At 53.4% G+C, this 18176-nt stretch overlaps 1 protein-coding gene across 1 annotated transcript in view; it reads right to left on the bottom strand.

The window, feature by feature from the left end:
• Window positions 1–14797, bottom strand: part of EVL (Enah/Vasp-like) — a 67608-nt gene extending 52811 nt beyond the window's left edge. Inside the window, exon 1 of the mRNA XM_060181058.1 lies at window positions 14553–14797. Coding sequence (XP_060037041.1) covers window positions 14553–14557 — 5 coding nt within the window. The 5' untranslated portion in view covers window positions 14558–14797. The remainder of the gene's footprint in view (window positions 1–14552) is intronic.
• Window positions 14798–18176: the final 3379 nt, after the last annotated feature.

Genomic DNA, 18176 nt, shown 5'->3' with positions numbered 1-18176 from the left:
CTCTGGCGGGTACTGCGAGCTGCGTGTACGCAAGCACAGAACTACACCCCTGCCATCTTCTCCTTCTGGAAACTGACATTATATCAATAAAATAAACGGTATACAGTGACCCTGCTTCCTAGCCGCTGGCTCCCCCTGGCTCCCTAGTTTCCAAGTGAGTCGCACAGACACGGCCAGTTTCCAGGAGCAGGTGAGAGTCCGAGGAGCAGAGAGCCGTGGGCACCTGCCGACTGTGACCCAGCTCAGAGGAGGCTGCAGCCACCTACACGCACACCCCGAGACCACCAGGGCACTGAGCTGCCGAGTCCCGTGGGACTTACCACAGGGGGACGTGGGCAGCCGAGAGAGAGTTCACCTGGTAGGCAGAGCCCGTGCTTGGCTGCGAGGCCCCGGTGTCACATGGGAGTGCCGGGGTGGGCACCTGAGAGGCTCCCTGGATAGGGCTGGGTGGCTCCCATGGGTGCCAGGGCTTGAACCTAAGATCTCACTTGATCTCTTGTGTGAGTATCACCTGGTCCCTGAGGAATTTATTTATTTTTTATTTAAAAATTTTTCTTTTTTCCTCTTTTGTTGCTCTTGTTTATTGTTGTTGTTATTATTTTAATTTTAATTAATTTTCCCTTTTATTGCCCTTGATGTTTATCATTGTTGCTGTAGTTATTGATGTCATTGTCGGATAGTACAGAAAGAAATGGAGAGAGGAGGGAAAGACAGAGGGGGGAGCTGGGGGCTCGAACTGGGATCCTTACGCCGGTCCTTGTGTTTCACACCATGTGCACTTAACCTGCGGCACTGCCTCCCGACTCCCTGTTGTTGTTATCATTATTGTCGTTGGATTTATTGATTCCCTTTTGCTGCCCTTGTTGTTTTATCTTTGTTGTCGTTATTATTGTTGTTCTAATTGATGTCATTGTTGTTGGATAGGACAGTGAGAAATGGAGAGAGGAGGGGAAGACAGAGAGGGGGAGAGAAAGACAGACACCTGCAGACCTGCTGCCTGTGAAGTCACTCCCCTGCAGGTGGGGAGCCGGGGGGCTCGAACTGGGATCCTTACGCCTCGCACGTGTGCTTAACCTGCTGCGGCTACTGCCCAACTCCCGACCTCTTTCTTTCACAAAATAAATAAAAGTTTAAAACTTAAATTCTTAGCTCTTTCAGTTCAAAATTCCCTTTGTGTTGACTTTTACATGTGGTGTGAGGTAAGGGCTCAACTTCATTCTTCCACATGTGGGTCTCGGGGCGTCTAGCATTAGTTGAATTCTTTTTTATTTTTTGTCACCAGGATTACTGCTGGGGTTCAGTGCCTCCCTCCTTTTTTTTTTTTTTGATAGAGGGTGAGAGACAGCGAGACACCTGCAGCCCTGCTCCACCACCTGACAAAGCAGGGACTCTTGGCATTCTGAAAGCCGCCTGCCTGCTCAGCTCCTGCCAGCGGTGAGGGTACTTTCTGATGCCCTGAACTGGAACTGCCCGTGTGTCTCCCTGGGGCAAAGCTGCACGTGTGGGAAAGCACGTCTTCCTCTTCCTGGGAAGCCAAGTGTTTCTCCACCTCAGGCCCCCGAGGGCTCTCGGCTGGCATGAGGGAGCCGAGCCGGGATACCTGAGTCCTACAGCTCTCAGCAGGGAGACTCGTGGGCTCCTGGCCGTGGTGCCGCCGCGTCCTGGGAAGGGCCTCACTCCTGTGCCAGGTCCAACACCTTCCTTTGCTTGAGCGATCGCAGGGGACTCAGGGCAAGGCAAGCCCTCAGCCACGCCCCGTCAGAGAGAAACCAGGGCACTCGGGGAGAAGGCAGGATGTGTAGGCGAGCCTTTCTGAAAGCCACCGTCTTTAAGTCTCTGAAAGTCTTGTGAGAACGTCTAACCAGAAGAGAAGAGAACACCATCCCCCCCCAGCCGAGTCAAAAGGCTACATCTCCTTCAGCTGCCGCAAACGCAAAACCCAAAATACACATCAAGCAAACAAATGTCCTACCTGCTCCGGCTCCTGACTCAGCTGGCCCCAGTTCCCTCTTTGGTTAGATGCCCTGAACTAAGGCCTGACTCTCATTCATGTCTGCGATCTTCTTTTTGTTTATCTATTTTTTGAAGATTTATTTCTTTGTTGATGAGAAAGAAAGCCAGAGCAACTCTTCCGACATGCGATGCTGGGAACTGAACTCGGGATCTCATGCTTGGGAGGCCAAGGCTCTGTCTACTGTGCCACCTCCCGGGCTGTATCTGCAGACTTTCTGAGCCCTGCCAGCCTGTATGGCACTGGAATTATATCTATCTCTTTCTATATTTCTTATTCATTTAATAATGATCGACAAGACCGTAGGATAAGAGGGATACAACTCCACACAGTTCCCACCACCAGAGTTCCATATTCCGTCCCCTCCATTGGAAGCTTTCCTGTTCTTTACCCCTCCGGGAGTATGGACCCAGGATCATTATGGGGTGTACAAGGTGGAAGGTTTGGCTTCTGTAACTGCTTCTCCACTGGACATGGACATTGGAAGGTTGATCCATGCTCCTAGTCCCCCCCCCCCTCTATATATATATTAAAAGTTTAACAGTGAGACCCATGAAAATAGATAAAGAGCAGTCACGTGTTTATAACAAAGAAACCTAAACTCAAAAAAATTATATTTGGGAGAGCTCAGCCTGTCAGAGCACAGGGCTTGCACGCCTGAGCCCCCAGAGGTCCGGGCTCAAACCCCCGAACCACAGGCTGGAGTGGGTTCTCATTGGTCTGCGCAGACGGACTGTGAGTGCTGGCACTGAGCTGAACCAGACAATGCGCAGTCAATCCCTCCAACATGCACTTAATAGGGCTCCTTTCCCTTGAAAATTTCCTTGTCATAAAAAAAAAAAAAAAAAGGATTTATGAGGGCCGGTTGGTCGCGCAGTGGATTAAGCGCACATGGCGCAAAGCACAAGGACCGACGAAAGGATCCCGGTTCAATCCCCCGGCTCCCCACCTGCAGGGGAGTCGCTTCACAGGCAGTGAAGCAGATCTGCAGGTGTCTATCTTTCTCTCCCAGTCTTCCTCTCTCTCCATTTCTTTTTGTCCTACAGCAATGCCAACAATAACATTAATAATAACAACAAGGGCAACAAAATGGGGAAAATGGCCTCCAGGAGCAGTGGATTCGTAGTGAGGCACTGAGCCCCAGCAATAACCCTGGAGGAAAAAAAACAAAAAAGGATTTATTTATTAAGGAGAGACAGGGGACAGGCACCTGGTTAAGTGCTCACATTACAGTGTCAAGGTTTAAGCCTCTTGCACCCATGTGGAGGGAGAAAGCTTTGTGAGTGGTGAAGCAGGGCTGCAGGTTTCTCTCTGTCTCTCTTCCTTGCTACCTCCTCCTCACCTCTCAATTTCTGTCTCTACCCAATAATAAATAAAATTAACGTGAAAATATTAAAATTTAAAAAAGGAAAGAGGGTGTGCGAGCGAGAAGGCAGTGCAGTAGATGTGGTGGCGGAGGGGCTGGACCTCACACTGCCAGGCCTCCTCCTTCTGCTGTGACTCTGCTCAGGGTGGATGGTCTCTCAGCTCACACTTTCAGAGACAAAACTGTCGGAGGACAGGAGGTGCCAGAAGTCAGGCTCATCTGTCCACCCTTCTCCAAATCTGTGACTTTCTCTTCTAAACCTGGATTCTCCTTTTTGCCATGTAGCTTTTTGTCCTATGCCTTCAAACTGATCTTATCTTTTTTTAAAACATTTTTTTTTGCCTCCAGGGTTATTTCTGGGGCTCGATGCCCACACCAGGAATCCACTGCTTTTTTAAAAAAAATATTTATTTATTTTCCCTTTTGTTGCCCTTGTTTTTTATTGTTGTTGTAGTTATTATTGCTGTTATTGTTGTTGGACAGGACAGAGAGAAATGGAGAGAGGAGGGGAAGACAGAGAGGGGGAGAGAAAGACAGACACCTGCAGACCTGCCTGACTGCCTTTGAAGTGACTCCCCTGCAGGTGGGGAGCCGGGGGCTCGAATCGGGATCCTTACGCCGGTCCTTGAGCTTTATGCCACGTGCGCTTAACCCGCAGCGCTACAGCCCGACTCCCTCAAACTGATTTTCTTTAAAGATTTATTTATTTATGAGAGAGGAAGTGGAGGAGAGAGAACTAGAGAAACACTGGCTCATGTGATGTAGGGGATTGAACACAGGGCAATGTTCATACACTGAGCCACTTCCCAGAGAAATGGGGGGCTGTGCACGACTCCGGAAACACTGACTGAGCTAGCACTGTTGTCACTTGACGGAGGACAGTACAGGAACTGGAAGCACCGTGCAGAATACGCCAGCCTGGTCCTGTCCTCGGGCCTGCTCCACAGCCCATAATTAAATCGACTTTTATTTCTTATTACTTAAAATATTTTTATTTATTAATTCATATTTTGGATAGAGATGGAGAGGCATTGAGAAGGACAAGGAAGACAGAGAGGTAGCTTGTGAAGCTTTCCCCCTGTAGGTGGGGATCAGGGGCTTGAACCCGGATCCTTGTGCGTTATAACATGTGCATTCAACCAGGTGCATCACCACCTGGCTCCTAAATCAATTTTATATTTAATTTAATTTAAATTTTATTTGTTAGGACAGAGAGAAATTAAGAGGGGGATAGAGAGAGACAGAGATGCTCACAGCACCTCTTCCCAGCCTCTGAAGCTTCCCCCTGATGGTGGGGACGGGAGGCGTGAACCTAAGTTTCCTTGTGCCTGGTATTACAGGCACTTAACCAGGTGCAGCACCACTCGCCACCCCCCAATCTTTTGAACAGAGATAGAGAGAGATTTTTTTCTTTGTCTCCAGGGTTATTGCTGGGGCTTGGCGCCTGCACTGCGAATCCACTGCTCCCATTTTGTTGCCCTTGTTGTTTTATTATTGTAGTTATTATTGTTGTTGTTGTTGTTGGGTAGGACAGAGAGAAATGGAGAGAGGAGGGGAAGACAGAGAAGGGGAAAGATAGACACCCGCAGACCTGCTTCACCGCCTGTGAAGCGACTCCCCTGCAGGTGGGGAGCTGGGGGTTCGAACCAGGACCCTTGCCCTTCATGCCATGTGCACTTGACCGCTGTGCTACCGCCTGCCCCCCCCCCCCCGGAGAAAGATTTTTAAAAAGACCCGTCCAGCCTTGGGATGGAGACTGGGTGCCTTCTGGAGGGGTCCCCGGAGCCTTCTGCTGGTGCATTATGGGTAGCTCCGGACCACAAAGTCAGAGGGCACTCCACCCTTCAGGGAGCCTTGGGCAGCCAACCCCAGCCCTTGTCCTCCACAGCAGGGCTCAGGAGCAGTGTGGAGGTTCGGGGAGGCACTGCCCCAGCTCCGTCCTCATTCACGGGGCATGCCAGGAGACAGCCTCGCCGGGGTGCCAGCCCCAACCACGGGGCATGCCAGGAGACAGCCTCGTTGGGGTGCCAGCCCCAACCATTTGGGTATAGCTGGCTGGAGTGCTGTGCTGGGAGGCTCCCTGCCACGCTGGCATGAGTGTCGTGGTTTATTATCCATGTGGTATTAGTGACAGCGTCAATATTTAAGACACATCCAGAGTGCCAGCCTTGGGGTGTGTGGTCCCGCAGGGATCCAAATGGGTCAGTGGTCGCTCTGGGGGAGTGAATGGTGGGTGGCACAGGCAGCACCGGAACACGGGGCTCCTTACCGACGTGGAGTGGAGTGCCGGCTGGGGAGGGAACAGCAGGCAGAGGACAGCCGGCAGGGCTAATTAAGCCTTGGGTTTGGTCCCGGGCACCTGCCCTGCCAGTGATGCTCTTTCTCGCCATTATTAATAAGTACTATTTATTTATCTATGTATTTATGTATTATGGGGTGGGGAGAGGCCAGAGCAATGCCCAGCTCTGACATTAGCTGGTGCTAGGGATTGAATCTGAGACGTCTGGGGCCTTCGGCCTGCAAGGCCTGTGCTCTAGCAGACTGAGCTATTTCCCTGAGTCTCAATACATGCGTTTGTTTCACTTTTAAAATTTGTGATTAATAGTGGGTCACAAGGTGTAGCACGCCCGTCACCCCAAATCACCGCCAGTTCTCACAAGTTTCAGAAACAGGCGGCTTGCTGGTTTTTCTTTTCTTTTTTGCAAGTTCATGTGTATTAGCTATAGATGTATATATATATATGTTTATCAAGCATTTTGTTTTTTAAAAAATTTTATTTATAAAAAGGAAACACTGACTAAACCATAGGCTAAGAGGGGTACAACTCCACACAGTTCCCACCACCAGAACTCCGTATCCCATCCCTTCCCCGATAGCTTTCCTGTTCTTTATCCCTCTGGGAGTATGGACCCAGGGTCATCATGGGGTGCAGAAGGTGGCAGGTCTGGCTTCTGTAACTGCTTCCCCGCTGAACATGGGCGTATTTTTTAAAAGGAGTTTCAGAGGGGGAAATGTGAGATGCCAGAGAGGCAAGTGACAGGGAGGTACCTCAGCACAGGTAGGGGTGAGGGAGGGACCCGCTGAGGAAGCAGCAGCTAAATCGCGGCCTAAGGCCGAAGTAGTTGGCAAGGGGGAGGCGAAAAGCTCTGGTTTAGACTCTGGGCAGTGTGCGAATAGTTTACCTCATGCAAGGATCCTCTGAGGGAGAGAGAGGACAGAGAGAGAGAGAAAGGGAGGGAGGGAGAAGGGAAGGGACCAGGACAGCACAGGGGAGGGACAGAGAAGACTGAAGGGGTTCAAAGAAGGGTCCAGGGGGGATCAGCCACAGGGAGGGAGCTGGAGACGGCCAGAGGCTTCCAGAACAAGGCCTCAGGAGGCAGCTGGCTCTCTCCAGGGTGTTCGCTCCACACACAGGCCCGCCCCACACAGCCAGCACTATGCTTCCCAGAGCCTTGCAAACTCCAGTCACCTTTCAGCACAAGAACGGTGTATCCCCTTTCCCTCTCCACCTCTCCCTCCTTTAATATTTATTTATTTATTTATTCCCTTTTGTTGCCCTTGTTGTAGTTATTACTGTTGTCGTTGTTGGGTAGGACAGAGAGACATGGAGAGAGGAGGGGAAGACAGAGAGAGGGAGAGAAAGACAGACACCTGCAGACCTGCTTCACCGCCTGTGAAGCGACTCCCCTGCAGGTGGGGAGCCGGGGGCTTGAACCAGGATCCTTCTGCCGGTCCTTGCGCTTTGCACCACCTGCGCTTGACTCTTTCTTTCCCTTCCTTCCTTCCTTCCTTCCTTCCTTCCTTCCTTCCTTCCTTCCTTCCTCCCTCCCTCCCTCCCTCCCTCCCTCCCTCCCTTCCTTTCTTTCTTTCCAGGACCTCACATATGCACCATTCCACTACCCTATTCATTTTTTTATTCTCCATTTTCTCAGGGAGAGGGAGGGGAATGGACAGGACAGACAGACGGAGGAGAGCCCCCCCCGCACCGTCCGCCACTCTTGGAGCTTCTGCAGTGCCCTCCAGGCTGCTCCAGGCGGTGCCAGCATGCAGGGCCATGCTCTCCTCGCATGACCTTAGACCTCCCGGCCTTGGGAGCCATCTCTGTACCGGTTCTCTCCTCAGAACAACACGCCTCCTGTGCGGTTTGTGTTTCACTGGGTCTACTTTGTGTCTCTGTAGAGAGTGAACGTCTCCGAATCTTTCCAGAAGCTGAAGCTTATCTCCCACAGAAATGACACACTGGGCCGGGGTGGGTGACCAGCCTTGACCGGGCACACGGGGCCTCAGCACACCTTCACTGGCCTGTGCCACCAGCAAGCCTGTGCCACGTCCCCGCCGGCAGGAGAGGAAAGGGGCTTGGCAAGGCTAGGTGCAGCCCCCCGTCTGTCCGCCTCTCAAACCCAGGCTGTTCAGAACCCAGGGGGCACAAAGGAGCTAACCAGCTCCCACCGCCTGACTTCCAACCCAGCTCGCAGAGGACGCAGGGCGACTGCTCCCTCCACTGGCGAGCGTGTGGAAACACATGGATGCCTTTCTGCCTGCTCCTCTCCCTGCTTTTTTTTTTTTTTTAATATTTTTTTATTGTTGTAGTTATTATTGTTGTTATTGATGTCATCGTTGTTGGATAGGACAGAGAGACATGGAGAGAGGAGGGGAAGACAGAGAGGGGGAGAGAAAGACAGACACCTGCAGACCTGCTTCACCGCCTGTGAAGCGACTCCCCTGCAGGTGGGGAGCCGGGGGCTCGAACCGGGATCCTTACGCCGGTCCTTGTGCTTTGCGCCAGGTGCGCTTAACCTGCTGCGCTACCGCCTGACTCCCCTCTCCCTGCTTTTTGGGGATGGGGTGCACCTCCCAGAAAAGACCAGGTTTCAGGCTTTATTTCCCGCTTCTTTGTTTAGAACTGATAATATGCACAGCTAGTCTTTAGAAGGTTTCCTCCTGCGGGAGCCAGGGATACTCCCAGTGGGCTGGCTGACCTCAAGGAATCCTCTCACACAGTGGCACCTATCAGCATGCAATCATGAGACCCCACCCACACCCCCTAAGCGAGCTAGGGGTCCCCTCACTGTGCAGATGCAGTGCATACAGAGCTGTGCTAACTCAGGACAGAGCTGGACACTGACAAGGTGCTTTACTCTGAATGTTTACGATCAAGGCTGATAAGGCTGATGTTTGTATCTTTTTTTTTTTTTTTTTGCCTCCAGGGTTATCGCTGGGGCTCGGTGCCTGCACCACGAATTCACTGCTCCTGGAGGCCACTTTTTCTCATTTTTGTTGCCCTTGTTGTTGTTATTATGACTGACATTGCCAGATAGGACAGGGAGAAGTCGAGAGAAGAAAGGAAGACAGAGAGAGGGGAAGAAAGATAGACACCTGCAGACCTGCTTCACTGCTCACGAAGCGAAGCGACTCCCCTGCAGGTGGGGAGCTGGGAGCTCGAAATGGGATCCTTACGTGGGTCCTTGCTGCGCTTAACCCGCTGCACTACTGCCCAGCCCCCTGGTGTTAGTTTCTTGTCCACCTTCATAAGCTTCCAAGTTCTCTCTTTCTAAAAATTTTTACTTACTTATTATTGGATAGAGACAGAGAGAAATTGAGAAGAGAGGGGGAGAGGAGACAGATACCTGCAGTCCTGTTTCACCACTCGTGAAGCTTTCCCCCTGCAGGCGGGGACCAGGGGCTTGAACCCAAGTCCCTGTGCACTGCAGTGTGTGTGCTTAACCAGGTGTGCCACCTCCTGGCCCCAGCTTCCAAATTCTCTACACTGAATATACGTGACAGCCATTTAAATCGGGAAGTAGAAGACTCTTTCTTCTTCTTTTTTTTTTTTTATAGAGCCATGGTCTTGCACATGAGTGATGTCGCAGCTGGGTCATCTCTTTTTTTCTTTTCTTTTCTCTTTTTCTTTTATTCAGTTGGAGAGAAAGGGAGGGGGAGAGAGAAAGAAAGACAGACACCAAGGGACTGCAGCGTCCTCCAATGTGGCAGCACTTCCCACGTGAGCTATTTCTCTTCAGCCAAACACAAAACAACCTGTCATTTAACTAATCTTCTGGGTGGGCACTGCCCTAAACACCAGAAATGATGGTGGGGCCAGCACATGGCTTACTGACAGTGCATGAGGGCCCCGGGTTCAAGCCTTGGCACCACACGGGGCACCATGGCTGGCAGACTGGTGCTACCAGGCCTCCTCCTCTCTCCTCTGCCTCAAAATAAATGATAAAAAACCACAAGGAAAAAGATTTACTCACATGAGGGGGTCGGGCGGTGGCGCAGCGGGTTAAGCGCATGTGGCGCAAAGCGCAGGGACCGGCGTAAGGATCCCGGTTCGAGCCCCCGGCTCCCCACCTGCAGGGGAGTCGCTTCCCAGGCGGTGAAGCAGGTCTGCAGGTGTCTGTCTTTCTCTCCCCCTCTCTGTCTTCCCCTCCTCTCTCCATGTCTCTCTGTCCTATCCAACAACGAATTGCGTCAACAAGGGCAATAATAATAACCACAACGAAGCTACAACAAGGGCAACAAAAGGGGGAAAAAAAATAGCCTCCAGGAGCGGTGGATTCATGGTGCAGGCACCGAGCCCAGCAATAACCCTGGAGGGAAAAAAAAAAAAATTACTCACATGAAAAAACGTAAACTTTAGGGCTGGGTGAGGGCACACCCAGTTAAACACACACAGTACTAAACACAACGATCTGGGTTCGAGCCCCTGGTGGCGCACCTGGTTGAGCGCACATGTTACACAGTGCGCAAGGACCCAGGTTCAAGCGCCCGGTCCCCACCTGCAGGAGGAAAGCTTCACAGGTGGTGAAGCAGTGCTGCAGGTGTCTGTCTCTCTCTCTCTTTCTCTATCCCACCCTTCCCTCTTGATTTCTGGCTGTTTCTACCCAATAAATAAATAAAGATAAAATTTTTTTAAAAAACTCCATTCTTGGTTTAATAGGAGAAGGACAATTTGTGAGAAGACACTGCAAGAAAAGCAAAGCCACACCACGGAGCTGGTCTCACTGACTGAAAGACAATATTGAGACAAGTCATGAAGTACAAAGAAGTAGCAGGCCAGCTCACAGTGACCCTGCTGAGCCTCGAGCGGTGAGCACAGTGTGCTATACACAGGCGCTGACTGAGGCCTTAAGCCTGAAGAATGCTACACTGAGCGGCACGTCAACAAATACTTAAACGACTGCTTAAAAAGAAAGAAAAGGGGGTCGGGCGGTTAGTGCAGCGGGTTGAGCACACCTGGCGCAGAGTGCAAGGACCAGCACAAGGATCCCGGTTCGAGCCCCCAGCTCCCCACCTGCAGGGGAGTCGCTTCACAGGCGGTGAAGCAGGTCTGCAGGTGTCTGTCTTTCTCTCCCCCTCTCTGTCTTCCCCTCCTCTCTCCATTTCTCTCTGTCCTATCCAACAACAACGACATCAACAACAACAATAACCCCAACAAGGGCAACAAAAGGGGGGGGGGAAAGGCCTCCAGGAACAGTGGATTCATGGTGTAGGCACTGAGCCCCAGCAATAACCCTGGAGGCAAAAAAAAAAAAAGGCAGAGAAGACGCTGAAGGGAGGTTAAATGACAAGGAAGCCACAGTGAGATGCCAGTCGCAGACAGAGTGACGGAGGAGAAGGACTCTTACAGAGGCAGCCATTTCCCCCTCCCTCCCTCCCTTCCTTTCTATTCGTGCTTGATAGGACAGAGAGGAATTGACAGGGAAGAGGAGTCAGAGAGGGAGAGAGAAAGACACCTGCAGGGCTGCCTCACCGCTTGTGAAGTGTCAGCCCCTGCAGGTGGGGAGCCGGGCCTTGAACCCGGATCTTTGTGCATGGTCATGTGTGTGCTCAACAGAGTGAACCACTGCTCAGGCCCCTGAATGTAGCCTTCATGGTATGTGAATAATTATCTCAGCACAGCTCTTTGGATGCAGGACACATGGATAAAGCACATTTACAAACAAGCACCTGTAGGAATCTTGGAACCAGCAGTTCTGCACTAAATACTACGGACGGGCCGGGGAGACAGCAGAACGGTTCTAAAAAGCAAAAGACTCTTCTGCCTGAGGCTCTGAGGTCTCAGGTTCAAGCCTCAGCACCACCACCAGCCAGGGCTGAGCAGGGCTCTGGTCTCTCTTTCTCTTATCCTCTCTCTTGTGTGAATAAATAAATAAATCTTAAAAAAAAAAAAAGAATACTACTGACTACTAATGGACTAGTGGGTGTGAGAAACAGCCTAGTTGGTTGTATCCTTTTCACTGATGTTTACCAATGCAATCTGACTACAGACCCCTGACTTTCCACGTCTACACGACTACGAGCATCCCTTGTTCTTCAAAATTAGTTTAGACTTCCCAGCCCCTTCCTAAATCTCCCATTCCCATTAGAGCCACACTGTAAACTCAGACTTCCTGGCCCAAAGCCCCTTCCTCAATCTGTCTCTCCCAGACTAGCCACATTGTCCCGGCTAGAATCCCCTTCCTTGCACTTCCTTTCCCGCTATAGGCCTCCTAATATCCGCCCCATCCCCTTTTCTTGACTATGGTTAGATGGTGAGCCAATTCCCTCTCGCCCAGGGGGAAGAGGACAGGTTGTTCCCTGTTGGTATCTTCTAATTCTGCTTTTAAAAACCCCTTCTGTTTCATTTGGTTTAGATCCCCCCTTCTTAACACTATTCTATTTGCATAACCACTTCATTCTATTTACATGGCCTCTGTTAACAAGCACCACCTTCCCTCCAGGGCATTGGTGGTTTAGTGGTAGAATTCTCACCTGCTCCACCCCCTCTCCTTGTCACAACCTGATCCTCTCCTTGTCACACTCTGATTTTCACCAGTCACTTTTCTCTCCACCCTCTCTATGTCACATCCTGTTTCCACCCTACTTGGCAAGTATATATAAAGACAGCATTGTGAGTTTTAGGGTACCTTTAGTTTAGCTTAGCTCGGCTTAGATTGTGCTGCTTCCTGCATAAATAAAGAGATACTGCCTACAGCTCAACCATGAGTCCTTGGTCGTCTGTTACCCGCCCGTGAAGCCAGCCCGGCGAAAACAACATAGCCCGGCGAAAACAGCAGTTCCCACGTCCAGTGATGTATAAAAAGGCTCTGCAGATTGCCTTTGGGGCGCTTGCTGGCTTACACCCTTCTATATACAGATAAGTAAAACTTCTGCTTTGCTCATGACTCTCGGTGTCTCAGTCCTTGTTTTAAGGCACAGCGTTTTGCACTGTTTCCTACATTAGTATTCCTTAGTCAGGAGACAAGGACCTTGAGTAGATGTCAGCAGGAGCGGAGCAGTGGGGACAGGACAGCCTTTCTGCTAAAGGGTGTGGGCATTAAGCCAGCTCCCCCTGCTCCATTGCTTGACGCTGTGGTCTCTTTACGTGATCACTGTTTTGTCTGAGACCCGCCCTGCCTGCAGGGCATTGGTTTAACCCCCACTGGTTAGATGGAAGCCTGCTACCTTCCCGCTCTTTTTCTGCTCTCCACCCCGTCTCCTACCCATTTCCTCTCCCGACCCGCCACTTCCGCTTCGGAAGGTATAAAGGCAGTTCTTTTCTGATCAGTAAAGGCAGAATTGCACTGCGTTCCCCGGGCTCAGCCACGAGGTTCCTGGCTCCTGTCCGCGTCGCTGAGTGAGCAGCAGCCTAGGCTGGCTCCCTCCGAGTTCTCTCCAACCCAGAGAGCAAGTGCCCGGGAAGAAACACCCTCAGGCTAGCCCGGCAAAAAGGCCCAGTGGATTGTAGAGCTTAGCACCAGAGGTACCAGTAAGATTCCCGGAGACTGCAGGAAACTCTGGCGCTCATGTTGGAACTGCTGCAAAGTAGAAAGTAAAAGACAGAGCACGCCCACCACGCCAACAGACGCTTCATCTAAGGGGGATTCCAAACAAACGCGAGATGATTTTCAACCTCAGCAGTCGGCAGGAAACCACAGTGCGACACCACTGCCCACTTCGGCTAAGCTGGCTAAAATGTTGAGACTGACAATGACAAGTGTCGCCGTGCACCTGCGGCACAAAAACTCTGATAGGTTTTGGGCAGGAAAACAAACACTTCGTAACTCGGTCAATTCCGATCCCGGACATACGTGCATATCTTTGACCTGGAAGTCCCTCTCTCTGCCTCCTCTAAACCCAACAGAACTGAACGGACCAGGACGGAGATAAGAAAATCAGCCAGAGCGAGCGGGAGTGCAGCGGGTTGAGCGCAGGTGGCGCAAAGCGCAAGGACCGGCATAAGGATCCCGGTTCGAGCCCCCGGCTCCCCACCTGCAGGGGAGTCGCTTCACAGGCGGTGAGGCAGGTCTGCAGGTGTCTGTCTTTCTCTCCCCCTCTCTGTCTTCCCCTCCTCTCTCCATTTCTCTCTGTCCTATCCAACAATGACATACATCAATAACAACGACAATAAAAAAAGGGCAATGAAAGGGAATAAATAAATATGTTTAAGAAGTTTAAGAAAAGAAAATCAGGCAGAAGCTACAAACAACTCCAAAGTGCTCGAGCCAGGCTGTGGGGACAAAGGACCCGCCGTCACCACGGGACAGCTGCACCTCTAAATGGAGGGCGAGGGGGGACCCCGACCACCCTCTGGGACAGCCCTGAAGTGCCCAGTGACAGCACGGGAGCGAGGCTTCGGGGCGCCAACACCAGGCTGGGGATACCCTGCCCGGGGGTACATGGGGGTCGTGCGGGAGGGCAAGGGGGCTGCGGGGGTGGAGGAGGGCAGCCGTGCAGGGAGAGGGGCATGGCTGGCAGGACCCCAGGTGCCCGGAGTGGGGAGGGGCTGCGGGGCTCCCCAGGCTGCGAGGCAAGGACCCCACGTGGGGAGGGGCTGCGGGGCTCCCCAGCCTGCGAGGCAGGGACCCCACGTGGGGAGGGGCTGCGGGGCTCCCCAGGCTGCGAGGCAGGGACCCCACGTGGGGAGGGGCTGCGGGGCTCCCCAGGCTGCGAGGCAGGGACCCCACGTGGGGAGGGGCTGCGGGGCTCCCCAGGCTGCGAGGCAGGGACCCCACGTGGGGAGGGGCTGCGGGGCTCCCCAGGCTGCGAGGCAGGGACCCCACGTGGGGAGGGGCTGCGGGGCTCCCCAGGCTGCGAGGCAGGGACCCCACGTGGGGAGGGGCTGCGGGGCTCCCCAGGCTGCGAGGCAGGGCCCCAGGTGCCCGGAGCGGGGCGGCGGGCGGCGCGTCTCACCTCATGGTCGCGGCGGCGGCGGCGATCGGGGTCAGCGGGGCGGCGGGGCCGGGGCGCGGCTCCGCGTGCGGCGTCTGGGCTGCGGGCGGCGGGCGCGCATCTTGCGGGCGGCGGGGCCTAACCGCGGGGCAGCGCGGCGACCGCGGCGCCTGACAGCCGGGCCCCGGCCCCTGCCATCTTGGCGGGCGCGTGCCCGGGCGGCGCGGGAGCGGGAGCGGGAGCGGGCGCGGGGGCGCGGCGACGAGGGGGCGCGGCGACGAGGGGCCGGACGCGGGCCAGGGCGGCTCGGCCCCGCGCGGGGAGGGAGGGAGCGGGGCAGGGGCGGGGCTTCTGAGGAAGGGCGGCCTCTGATAGGCGGGGCAGCTTCGGGGGCGGGGCCTCGGGGGCGGGGCAGGCGCGGAGAGCTGTCCTGTGATAGGCGAAGTCCTGGGGGCGGAGCCTCGTGGGGCGTGGCGGTCGCCGGGACGAGGCTGCGAGGGAAAGGTGGGCACGAGGGGCGGGGCTTAGAGGGAAGGCGCGGCCTAGGGGGCGGGGTCATGGCTGGGGCGGGGCGCAGGGCTGGCACGTGGAGCGGGGTCGCCCAGTTTGCCCACGCGGAGTACCGCTGGCCCGCAGGGCTAACTCAGCGTGCTGGCGGAGCCCCCTGCCCTGCCCACCATGCGCCCCTCCTCCTTGGTCCTTGGGGGAGAACCCGGATCAGAAGGGCTTTTGGGGTCACCGCAAGCCGATCACTCCTTTGTAATCAACCAACCAACCAACCAACCAAGAAATAAATCCCTAGCTGGGGCCAGGACCCGCAGCTTTGGGACGATGGCAAGGGTTACATCTGGTACCCCTCCTCCAAGGGACAGCGGTGTCCATAGCTGCCTTCAGCTACTAAATCCAGCCCCCTCAGGGGAGGATCCTCAGTGGCTCAGACCCCAGTCCCTCTTGGTCCCTCTGCTGTTCATCTGTCTTCTCAGAGCTGTTACTGGCAACGGGATGTTAATGTGGTGTATCTTCTAATCTGTGTATTGCGTTGTATTTCAAGCTGCTGCTAGAGGCATCACTGCTGCTCACAGACAGGGATCACAGGCTCAGGGGAGAATGTCTCCTGCCCTTGGAGGAGGTGCCCATGTTTCCTGGGTCCTGGCAATCCTCCCAGCATGGACTCTGGAGATGGATTCTGAAGCCCGGAACCAGGAGGTCTGGAGGTAGTCAGGGGCAGGTGGCAGTGAGCGAGGGAGGGCACCAGAGGGCCCCCTGCCCAGTAGCCAAGCTTTGCCAAAGCAGTTGCACCAAGATAGAGAGGGTGCCAGGATCCAAGGAACATGGGCACCTCTGGGAAGCTGAAGTGGGTTTTCTTAGAAAAACCAACCAAACAAATTGTAGCTAAAGCTAAAGAAAGTCAGAGGACACCGGCACCCCTATCCCCATGGCATTCCCTGCCAAAGGCCTTGATACCTTTCTGGCCTCTAAGAATTTTCAGGTTGTTCCTAACTTCCTCCCCAAACAGAGATGACGATGCCTGCCTGCCCATGTGCGCTCCTGTCACAAGCCATGATGCTTAGCTGGGAATGAGATTTGAACCGGCTGCCCCAGATGACCTGGTGAGCACACAGGGGCCGCTGGGCTGGGTGAGCTGGGCACTGCTTTACAGACTTGAGGTAAAAATAGCTCGGTGTGGCTTCCGTCCGGAAGCCACTCAAAAAGGAAAAAGGATTCATTTGCTAAAAAAGGAAAAAATTCCTCCCAAACTGCAGCTGTAATTTCGGAATTCTTTTTTTTTTTCTTTGCAGAATGCATGAGGTGGGTGACAAGGTCCTTGGCCTGGAATTCTGCATTCCTACTGAAGAGCTCAGCGCCGCAGGTGGCTGATCTGGGCTGCACCGTCTGCCAGACTGAAACAATGGAAGCAAGAGAAGGTGCCCTGTATCCACGGCCGAGGCTCAGGGCTCTGAAAGTCCAGATGCCAGCCTAGAGTGCCCCCTTCCTGTGTCAACTCCACTTAGGGATGACTGGTGCATCCATGGGGCTCTGAAGGTGTCCGTCTATCCACCCACCTGTCCATCTACTCATTCATTCATTTGTCCATCCACCCATTTCACCCACCCAGCCATCTACACATCCATTCACCCATCCATCCATCCATCCATCCATGCAAAGCACCATGCCCTGCTAGGAACGAGGGACCATCCCAGGGCAGAGGATGCCACAAGGCACCTGGGCTCTTGCTGTCCTAGACCTGTGCAGGGAGAATAACACAGAGAGTCAACCTGAGGCAGGTGGGGATGGGGGCGGGGACGGGTCGGCATCGAGGGAGCTGCTGGGGTGGGGTGGGGGGCACTGCAGCAGGCCTGGGCCAGGGGTGGGTCCTCTTTAGTTTCTTTCATTTCCTTCCTTCTGTCCTTCCATCTCTGAAGCTTCACCATTCTAGACCGACTGACTTTCTCAGAGTAAGATAGACAGAGGGAAAGAAAGCACAGCAGTGAAACTTCCTCCAGTGTGGTGGGGGCTAGCCTGAAAGCTGGCTCACACACGCCCTGTCCAAGTGAGCTATTTTGCCTGTCTGGACATTTTCTTTCTAGAGAAAGATCTGAGCCTGTTTAAATGTTGAGGGATGGCGGCCTCGCAGGTGGTACAGTGGATCTAGCATTGGACTATCAAGCATAAGGTCTTGAGTTTGATCCCCAGCATCACACATACTAGAGTGATGTCCTGGTTTCTCTCTGTCCCTGATCACAAATGAATGAATGAATGCCTGCAGAGATGGATACACGGCCTCACTAAGGAGGTCTTGAATATTTGCCTTCCTTGTCCTCACAGATGATTAAGGACTGTACAAGGAGCAATGCTGTCAGTAAGTACTATGAGAACGTGCTCACGCAGTGGCATGAGAAGTACTGTGCAGGCAGGGGGCGCTCTCACAGCAAAACCCAGGCGGCAAGTCACTGAGAAGTCACAGTGTTGTTTCGGGGGTTGACACGGGACGTCCACTCCTGCTGAGTGTGCTCCGGTGAGCAGGGGACAGGTGTGTCACTAGCTTGCACGTGCACACAGCTTTATTGCATGAAGATGAGCCAGGGCTGCTGGAGCTGCTCCGGCCAAGGTCACAGTGACCCGGGCAAACGCCCAGTCTCCAAGGCCCCTGGCTCCTCCATCTGCAGGAAGCAGAACGCCTGGGGCAAAGCAGTGCTCACTATAGCTCTTGTCCCAGAGGCCCCAGGTTCAATCCCTGGTGCCACCATATGCCAGAGCTGAACGGAGCTCTGACCTCACTCATGAAAAAAAAAGAAAAGAAAAGAAATCTGCCTTTCATAAGGAAAAATTTAGAATGTAGCCAAGCACGAAGAAAACAGTCTTTATAATCACTGAGTTTAGAAAATGGGCCACATTCGCATAGAGGGATGAGTAGGCCGGGCGAGCAGTCCGTGTAGTTCTCCTCTCAGCAGTAAACTATCCACATTCACACCACTTAGTGGACTAGAGCTGTGTGTGCGAATGGACTCTTTACAGTGATCTGATCCACACACCTACTATGACCCAGTTGAAGGAAAAAAAAATACATATGTAACGATACAGGGAGAATGGAGTCTAACTTGAAATCCTTTGTCAATAATTCACACACATCCACAATCCTAGGTC

Source organism: Erinaceus europaeus, chromosome 22 (assembly GCF_950295315.1).
Source record: "Erinaceus europaeus chromosome 22, mEriEur2.1, whole genome shotgun sequence".
NCBI classification, from domain to species: Eukaryota; Metazoa; Chordata; class Mammalia; order Eulipotyphla; family Erinaceidae; genus Erinaceus; species Erinaceus europaeus.
Note: the sequence above shows the minus strand (reverse complement) of the source record. Positions and strands in the feature narration are given on the sequence as shown.